Below are 10620 nucleotides of genomic sequence, written 5' to 3' on the forward strand. Positions count from 1 at the left end.
TTAAAACACATATTTCATTACATCTGACCTATGATGCAACTTACCAATTTACATTAAATTGTTGGAAAATACGATAACTCAGAGAGGACCCAAGCTCTTCCAATTAGTTACAAATTTTAAACAGTTTTTGGATGGGCCAGCAGTGCTATATTTGTGTTAAGCAGTAGATAAGTAGTATTTTGTTTTTGTACAATAATATCATTATTTCATACAACAAAACCTTTTTATCACCTAGTGGGCTGTTGTAAGGAAAGCATCAGAGGTAGTCTGGACGGGGTTAATGTAAAACTAACTTGATGAGGTTCACGTTACACGCATCAGAACTACTACTTCAGATAGTGGTTACACTAAATATTGTATAACCTACAAGTACCCATTTATGTCTTTAATAATAAATTTAGGAAAAGTTTATCAATTAATAGACACACAGTTTTGTTTTATATAAAAATTAAGTAGTTAACAGTCGCAATGGATAACTTATGTTGCCAGTCAGAGCTAACAATTTTCTCATCTATCGATAATTACAAATAAGGAAAATCTAGTTACAGTTTGATGCAAACAATTCTTTATTAGATTAATATGGGATAAATTTCAAGCCCATATTCTTATTATGTGATTTTTGCATAAATATAAATATTATCAGTCACAGTACGCCCGGGCCAGCGCCGGCAGAGGTTTAAACACGTCTCATAATGTGGTTCAAGTGAGGCACGGATACCTAAATAGAACCGTTTTTCCCCCGAAGGGTAAAAAACGGATATTTAGGTTCCTGCCGAAGCTTGAACCACACCTAAGGGCCTTGCCGGCTTATATGGTACTGAAGAGAGAGCAGCCGAACGCTGGCAACCGGGCGACATTAGTACTTGAGTGGTGCGATAGATGGCGCTACTAGTTGATGAATTCGCTTGATTAGGGCTGAGTTACAAGGGTGTTATCTCATAATGTGGTTCAAGCTTCGGCAGGAACCTAAATATCCGTTTTTTACCCTTCGGGGGAAAAACGGTTCTATTTTGGCTGTGAAGTAATACATCTAGGTACTACCCCCACGCGCCCACCGCCATTAGGACCATCCTTCTCCGATAGATATATATTATGTATATAAAGAAATAAACAAGAATTGCTGAAGGTATTAGGTAGATATAGTTAGTCAAACCAATTTGTCAGTAAATAAGACCAAATAAACGATACTCATCCTTTTTTTTTTGGGTGCTAGTACTAGTGTAAAACAAAGATAGTATGATTCTCTCTATGTTTGAAATGAGACAAGCTTTTGACAAACTATAGATAGTGTAACTTTTTTTTACAAGGACAGTTCGTAGTGTTGTATTTCCATTGATACCGATTTCATGATTAAGCTAGTAACAGACTATCGGACCGGACCGCGACCTTGGAGCGTCGTACCCATAAGTGAGAGCGAGAAACATCTCTTTCTCGCTCTCACTTATGGGTGCGACGCTCAAGGTCGCGGTCCGGTGCGATAGTCTGTTATGGCCTTTAAACATTACGTCCGCTGAACTCAACTGGCAACATCTTTTGGGAAATGTCATTTTGAGTGAGCTAACCTTACCCCTTACCAAAACATGTTTATTTTTCTGTTGAACTTGTTGATGTTGAGTTAAATCGAAATAAAGTTAATGTTTTATAGTGACCAAAGTAAGTATTGTCTTGATATTGCAGTGAAAAATTGGCTAAAATTCATAAATTACCTAGTTGTAAAAAAAAAACAATGTTATCTAAATTGCAGATGTTAGAGGCAGAAGTAAACAATGACCGGACGATACTGGATTACCTGAATGAGGACTGCTGGCGCGCCGTGCTGCAGTACGTGCCCGCGCAGGACCTCATACGGACAGAGCGCGCCAGCCGCGCGTGGCAGTGTATGGTGCTGACGTACTTGCAAGGTAGTAAGATAGTTTTTAGTTTTTCTCAGTACTTACCTTGTTGACTTTAGTTATAGTTTTTTTTTAATCTCTCTTAATACCGATCTGATAGTTTTTCTCTGAAGAGAGCCGAGGTATGTTTTATGAATGATATTCTCCATGTCGTCTTGTAATTAACAGATCTGAGTTGTACACTAAAACTACTTTGCGAAGATTTACTTAATGTTAGTTTAGGGGCTGCTATCTACCCACTTTTTCCCTTACTTCTTGTAATTTTAAACTCAACTGGTGGCCGTCTCAGCAGGGCTTTTCTTGGATATAATTCCTTGGAAAATATTTAAATAACAAAAATGTATTTGCAGGCATTTGGCAGTGCCTACAAATATATATTTGTTATTCAAATATTTTCTAGGTTCCAACATTTCTCTAAGAACCCCCACCACTTAATGTATAATATTTAATATCTATACAGTATAAGGTTTAAGAGGCTGCAAAGTCAAATGTACAATGTTTTCTTTTACAGGAGTCCGAATTATCATTGAGAGAGAAGACAAGGACAAAATCCTTCAAAACTACAACACTTGTAGTTTAAAGCCATCGAGATATAAGTCATTTATAAATTGGACCAACAAACTTGGCCCATCTGTTGTGGCCACTTATTGCCACAACTTGAGGAATCTAGAAATAATCAATGAAAAATGCCCAAACTTAGAATCCCTTCAGGTATATATATATATATTTTATTACAATAGCCGATATTGTGTCCCACTGCTGGGCAAAGGCCTCCCCTGTCTTTCGCCACTCGTCACGGCTTTGTGCATGCTCCCGCCAGTCGCCACAGAATGAGGCCAGGTCGTTTCGCCATCTCATTTTTGGTCCTTCTGGTATTGTCAAATATTATATTTGCAGATAAAATTTGGTGAATGATGTTCCTTATTCTGTAAAATATAAGCACAATTTCACTGTATATCCTAAAAAAATCTATCTCTGAGTTACATACGTTTTTAACAAGCTTTTATTAGGTCGACCTGTGTGTAACTATGTAATGGAATCTTGCAAGTTAAATTCGATCCACTTCCCGGTTTCCGATTGAGCTGAAATTTTGCATACACATGTAAGTCGGGTGACAATGCAATATAATGGTACCATCGAGCTGATCTGATGATGGAGACAGGAGGTGGCCATAGGAACTCTGTGATGAAACAACGCAACCTAATTGTGTTAGGGGTTTTTAGAATTGTCTCGATGAGTATTAGTTGTCTGTCGTAAGAAAAGTACAGTCAGCGATAAAAGCTTGTACCAAAAATGAAATTTTTGCCAAAAACTTATTTGTTTTAAATTGAGATTTCGTATTTATACGCCCAGTACCAGGAGTGAGCTCTTAAAACCTGCCATATTTGTATCCAATTCGAATGAAAATAGAAATTTGTCAAAAAAATAATCGGTTCAATTCTAAAACTGGTCCAGATTAAGCCCTCGTTATTTACTTTAACTGTGCCACACAGTTTGAATAAATGTTATGTACAGTTAATTAAATTATTACAGTTATCCCGTATTAAAATTGAGGCGGGACAACTCCAACACAATTTAAATGACAACTTCAAGGTCCTGCGCGAGGTTTCTTTCCAAGGGTGCTTTGTAAGTATAAACTGAAATGAGTGGGTTACTTATATGTACTTAATTAGACATTTTCTTTTTTTTTTTCAAAATATAGAGGTTTGAAATATTAGAATTAGAAGTCCAGACAAGAAAATTTTTCGCCATTCTGATGAAATTGTCCGATCGAATCAGGCCGTCCGGACGCAAACGACAATTTGATTCTCCGATCAAATCAGCAGGTGCGGACACAAAAATGCCAATTTTCGAAGTTAGTATCTATGGACTGCAAATTGGTGATTAAATTTGTGTACGTGTGGGCGCTAGATGAGATTGGCGCCAATTATTTTCCTGATAAAATCGGTCGATTTGTCCAGCTCGTCTGGACTCTACTTAATTAGGCTGATGATTTTATCAGCAGAGTGTTAACAAAAATTAAAACCTGGGTTTTGATCTTAAAAGGAAATGCGTATGGAAGTTTAATGATATAAATTTGAAAATGGATTACAATATATTTAGCCTTCATCACCAGTCTACACAACTCAAAGAAACATATTTTTTTTCAGATTCAAGACATAGCTGTAACCGAATTCATAGCAGACAGAGCCTTAGAAAAACTAGAAATCCGCAATTGCACTAATGGTCTTAATAAATTAAATGGTCCTTTTTTCGACAGTTTGAACTTGTCAAACTTAAAATCGCTCATACTTGAATGTAACTGCGAGTCATTTGAGGACGACAAATTGCCTTTCACCATTGACCAAAGATCCTATGGGGACGGGGAACTGAAGTCTGTGTTGTCTAAAATGCCCAAATTGGAATGGCTAGAGCTGCATGGTGGGTATATGCATGACGAGTATGTGTCTGAGCACTTGAGTCGGCTGCCCCGGCTGAGGCACCTCAGTGTGACGTATCAACTGGAGCACCGGCACGTGGAAGTCATAACGCGCAGTTGTCCGGAGCTGCGCAGCTTGGAGCTGTTGGACTGTCGATGTGAGTGAATTCTTTTTTATTTTACAAACAAAATTATTAAGGATATTGATAAGCCCCGTCTCCATATCGCGCGGCAAACCATCGAACATTGGCTCGCGCGGCAGCCGCGCCAACCGGGTATCCATTGCGCGCGGCTGCCGCGCGAGCCAATGTTCGATAGTTTGCCGCGCGATATGGAGACGGGGCTATACATGAATACGTAGGAATGATTTAGCAATTACTAGTGTATGACTTTTGCAAAACAAATCACACCTAACTACAACAATAAAAAACTAGGAAAAATTGTGATTTAATACGGGTTTTAAATTAAACTTACGTAAGTTATCTAAAAAAATATTATTAATTAAATTATATTTCGAAAAAGTCTTAATTAACAGCGATGCCTTTCGAGTCTGTCCGCCGCCGGTTCATGGAATATATTGCAATCAATATACTCCATAAAACCTCTCAATATACTCTTGGCAATCCAATCACCTTATAAAATGAATGGTAGATAGCTTTTTACTTGACCTTTTTAACATTAAGTAATAGAAGTGTGCGGATGCTGGCTGTGGATACAGCCTTATCCCTTAAGCCTTAGTGGATACTAAGGCTTCGTTCACACGGCATTGTCCTGCACGTTTTTTTTCAGTATACGTCTTAACGGATAAATAGTTGCCCATACTTTGTGCATAGAACCATTCGCACGGCGTTTGTACTGTCGCTATTCGGCGTGAAAACGGTTTTTAAACGCATGAAAATCTACCGTGTGAACACCCGACTGTTTGTACGTTTAAAATTGAATACGTGAAAAAACGTGCAGGACGTTGCCGTGTGAACCAGGGATGTTGCGAATATCCGCATCCGCATCCGCAACCGCGGAACTTCCGCATGATTTTCAACATCCGCATCCGCATCCGCATAAAATCGATGCGGATTTAATGCGGATGCGGATGTGGAACAGGTCGGTACAGGAATGTCTTAGCATTGGCATAAGTGCTAGACTGCTAGGTAATTTAGTCATTAACCAAAATAACCTATTAGAAATGAGCAGTCAAGCGTGAGTGGGACTTAATGTACGGAACCCTTGGAACGCGAGTCCGACTCGCACTTGGCCGGTTTTTTGAAATAAAAATTACTAAAATGTAATATTTGACGTTTTTTATGGTACTATCTTGACATCCGCATCCGCATCCGCGGATGTGAGCCTTTAAAAATCCGCATCCGCATCCGCGGATGTCAAAAAATCAGCATCCGCAACATCCCTGGTGTGAACCTAGCCTAACGGGCTGGAGTTTGTAGACCTGATGGGGCTGGAGGCCATCTGGCAGCACGCCGGCGCGCGGCTCACGGCGCTCCGGCTCGACCAGTTCCACAGCGCGCGCGACGACCACGTCGTGCAGCTGGTGCGAGGCTGCCCGCAACTGCAGGTAGGACCCGGGCCCGGGGCGGTAACCTGACTAGCGCCACTGGTAAATAATTGTAATTATTTAAGTTTAACGATAGATGTTTTTTTTTTTTTTTTAAATGGCGTTTATTACAGTAGCCAGTGTCATGTCGATATGTATATAAATCGAAAATTTAGAAATTATAATGAGATAATTAATAATAGTTGCTGATTTCAAAAATGGTATATATCAAAGTTTCAATTTATTAAGTTCACAGAAAGAAGCTAGAGCTAAAAATATAAATTTGTCTTTGGATTTAATCAATTGTATAATAGAAGTAGGTAAGGAAACTTTAAGGTGAAAAAGATCCGTATAAAGATAATCATGATTATATAAAGGGCGATAGATGTTTAAATGCCAGTTGCACCATCCGCACTTGACAGACGGATCGACGTCACCCGGCGCGCCGCGGTTGACTATTAAACGTTCCATACAATAAAATTTACTCTCGAACTCTTTAACGATGACAAAAGGCCTGTCCAGACGAGAACAATTTTTCGCCAATGTGATTAAATTGTCCGATCAAATCAGGTGGTGCGGACGCAAACGCCAATTTGACCACTTTCACCAATTTTAAATTTATGGTGGTATTTGATCGCTCTAAATTAAAAAAATGCCCTTAACCGCGAATACTAGCGTCTCAAATTGGTATTCCCCCCATTTTATAGGTAGTATCGGTCATAATCGGCGGTCGAATTCGGCGAGCCAAATTGGCGTTTGTGTCCGCACGTCCTGATTTAATCAGATTGGCGAAAAATTGTTCTCATCTGGACAGGCCTAAACAGTTTGGTGCAACCGATCCTAAAAAAGGGGGGCCGTTATTATAGTTATATAGTAGAACTAATATAATGAGTTTTCGGAACTTATGTACGAAATATCATTTGATATTTACCAGTCGCTTTTCGGTGAAGGAAAACATCGTGAGGAAACCGGACTAATCCCAATAAGGGCCTAGTTTAACCTCTGGATTGGAAGGTCAGATGGCAGTCGCTTTCGTAAAAACTAGTGCCCACGCCAATTCCTGGGATTAGTTGCCAAGCGGACTCCAGGCTCCCATGAGCCGTGGCAAAATGCCGGGAAAATGCGAGGAAGATGATGAGTAGAAGTAATGTAATAATTAGAGATGCACCAGATATCCGGTTACTATCCGGTATCCGGCCTATCCGGCCGTTATTTTAGTATCCGGCCGGATACCGGATAGTAAAATTAACACATTTTGGGGTAAAAAATGGAATCTAAAAAACAGTCACGGTCATAATGCTAACGACACAGTAGATAGAAATGAATACGTAACCAATGTCACACAATACACTTATTTGTTTACACAAAAATACGCGCGCGCACTTGTAACTATAAACGAACTTACTACGTAATGACATGATAAAACTCGTTACGATCCTAGAAATGTGTCCGCGCGAACGTTCACACAAACCTGCACGACGCGCACCTGCCAAACTCAAAATATAGGTATAGTTTCGCCGGCCGAATATCCGGCCGCCGGATACCGGATATTCGGCCAGTGTCCAGGCCGGATATCCGGTATCCGGCCAAACAACTATCCGTTGCATCTCTAGTAATAATGTGGTTGCGTGAACAGTCGCTGACCATCGGCGGCGCGGAGCGGCTGACCTGCGCGCTGCCGGCGCGCGCGGCGGCGGCGCGGCGCGACGTCAGCCCGGGCCCGGGCCCGCGCCGGTCGCTGCGGCTCGACCTCAGCTACACCAACCTCTCCGACGAGTACTATATACAACTGGTAAGTCACATTCTAACAACAACTATGGGCACGGAGACTATATAAAGGAGCAAAATCTCTATGTATGAAAATGTCCACCAAAAACATGAAATAGGCACAATACACCGAAATGAAATGTCATAGACCTAGTACTTCATATAGATGCGCCCGTGAGGGACAGAACATACGCGATGCGACAAAATTAAAAACACGTTTTAACATTCCTGACAACATACCAGTAACAACAACCATTTCATCTCTATATTATCATACCTCTATGGTTGATGTCATATCCTGAGCTTACCTAACGCCACCGAGAGCCACAGAGATTAGGAACTATTATTTAAAGCTGAAAGCTGGTCACTTTTGCAACGCTTCTGCCATAAGAGGTTGTCGACCTTTCTATACCGTCCATAACTATGGGGTTGGCTGCTCGAAGCTTTTACAGATGGCGCCAGTATATGTAGGTTTCTCCTGTCCATCCTACCAATACTGTCAAATTTGTTTTTTTTTTTGGAATTGTATGACCGGTTAGCCAAATCAAGCCAAACAAGAAACAGGGGAAACCTATGTTATGCTAGCGCCATCTATAAAAACCTAGGACTAGTCAAAACGGTAGGGAAGGTCTCCTAAAACCGTACAGACACTACAGACTTAGCAGCTGCCCTTAGTGGCCCATTTAAAAAATCCAGCATGTACAGTCAGCAGCAGAAGTTGCTAAGCGGTCCAAGTGTTTAAAATAATCTTGGCGCGACTTTATTTTTAAGAGAATAAGAGCGTGTCAAGGTAATTTTGAACACCTCGCCCGCTTAGCAACTTCTGCTGCTGACTGTATGTACTTATTTGAAAAAAAAAAAAAAAAAAAACATGACGCTTTTCTTTTTTCAACAGCTAAACCGAGGGCCTGAGCGCAACGCGCAATACGAAGAAATGAAAACGAAGTACGAAGACTTGATCGTAGTTCTCGAGAATACGATGGACGAGTATGACGACCAAGACCAGTCCGACGAAGAATTCGCGGATAGTGACATTAATGACTTCGATTACCACGACTACTCGTATGACGACTATGACGAGGTCGAGGAGGAGGAGGAAAGTGTTCAGGAGGAGGATAGTGATCAGGAGGACGAATAGGTACGACGACTACTCGTATGACGACTATGACGAGGTCGAGGAGGAGGAGGAAAGTGTTCAGGAGGAGGATAGTGATCAGGAGGACGAATAGGTACGACGACTACTCGTATGACGACTATGACGAGGTCGAGGAGGAGGAGGAAAGTGTTCAGGAGGAGGATAGTGATCAGGAGGACGAATAGGTACGACGACTACTCGTATGACGACTATGACGAGGTCGAGGAGGAGGAGGAAAGTGTTCAGGAGGAGGATAGTGATCAGGAGGACGAATAGGTACGACGACTACTCGTATGACGACTATGACGAGGTCGAGGAGGAGGAGGAAAGTGCTCAGGAGGAGGATAGTGATCAGGAGGACGAATAGGTACGACGACTACTCGTATGACGACTATGACGAGGTCGAGGAGGAGGAGGAAAGTGCTCAGGAGGAGGATAGTGATCAGGAGGACGAATAGGTACGACGACTACTCGTATGACGACTATGACGAGGTCGAGGAGGAGGAGGAAAGTGTTCAGGAGGAGGATAGTGATCAGGAGGACGAATAGGATATTGATAATAAAGACTGATAAGTAATAATGTTTTGTAAGTAAAATGTGACTAAGTCTTTTTTTTACTAGGGTGACTTATAAGTCACTAATAAATTAACTATATATAGTTAATTTATTACAGTTTTGAATGATTCACGGTTAGTTTCACTAGACTTAATTACGGTTCATATACCGGTCGATATAAGTCTAGTTAATTTATTGTCCACTCTTAACCTTTTGGATGCCATTGACCGATATATCCGCACCGTAGGTTCAACGCCAAAGAACGATTAAATCGGTCACAGACCACAGAGCACCATAGACCTACGTGCATATGCATAAGTTCAATTTCAGTTTTGACACTTCGGTGAGGTGGCGTCATCGTGACGCTTTTGTGTTTGACACGGCGTCGAAAAGGTTAACAGACTTCTACTGTCTTATTTTTTTCTGATTTGTTAAGTGTTCAATAATTATAGCAGTTACCCTATGTCATTCCATTGTTTTTTCGTTGTGAAACTCATACCTATTGTTAAGTCTAACGTGCCATGACATTAAACTGTTATGATTTATAGAATGTAGTTTTATTTGACATAATTTGGGTCTGCAGAAAGTCAGTTGCACTATCCTCTTAAGGCCCAAGGTCCTACATATCGCCGCTATACTTACTCAACCTCGTATCTGCAACACTCATTTGATGACAAAAACACCCGTATTCCGAATGAAAGAAAAGCGACATTTCCATCAAATGATTGTTGCAGATATGAGGTTGAGTAAGTATAGCGACGATATAGTAATTCTTCAGTTCGATGTTATTTAAACCATATTCAATTGGAACAGAGTCGCTTTTGCTTTTTTTCGTTCAAATTTTCAAACAACGCAAAATCAACTCTATTTCCTACAGTTTAGGTTCAAATTTTGGATGTTTCATTTGTATGGCTGGACCGTAGGAGGCTATGCGGTACACCGATTGCTCAAAACGACGTTAGGGAAACTGTCTTCCTAATCACTCATTGACCGCCAGACGTCACTGACCTGCGGGTTCGAATCCCGTTGATGTTATGAGCACAGATGAGTCATGGGTGTTTTCTATGTATTTAGGTATTTGTAGGTATATAATATACATCGTTGCCTGAGTAGGTACCCACAACACAAGCCTTCTTGAGCTTGCCGTGCGACTTAGTCAATTTATATAATAATGTCCCTATAATATTCATTTATTTATATCACTTTTAGTCGTGGCGTATTTTGTGTGACTAGATAATCAAAGAAGAATAATATCAATAAATATGCCTAATATACTTACTATTGAAAACATGCTCAGCTTTCTGAC

General features: G+C 40.7%; 1 protein-coding gene across 1 annotated transcript; it reads left to right on the plus strand.

The window, feature by feature from the left end:
* The first annotated feature begins 1572 nt into the window (after window positions 1-1572).
* Window positions 1573-4477, plus strand: LOC134648194 (uncharacterized). The gene is made up of 5 exons (XM_063502676.1): window positions 1573-1653; window positions 1745-1901; window positions 2404-2603; window positions 3426-3518; window positions 4043-4477. Exons 2-5 carry the CDS (start codon window positions 1745-1747, stop codon window positions 4475-4477), a joined length of 885 nt encoding a protein of 294 aa, XP_063358746.1. The 5' UTR covers window positions 1573-1653.
* Window positions 4478-10620: the final 6143 nt, after the last annotated feature.

The sequence above is a fragment of the Cydia amplana genome, chromosome 5 (genome assembly GCF_948474715.1).
Source record: "Cydia amplana chromosome 5, ilCydAmpl1.1, whole genome shotgun sequence".
Lineage (NCBI taxonomy): Eukaryota > Metazoa > Arthropoda > Insecta > Lepidoptera > Tortricidae > Cydia > Cydia amplana.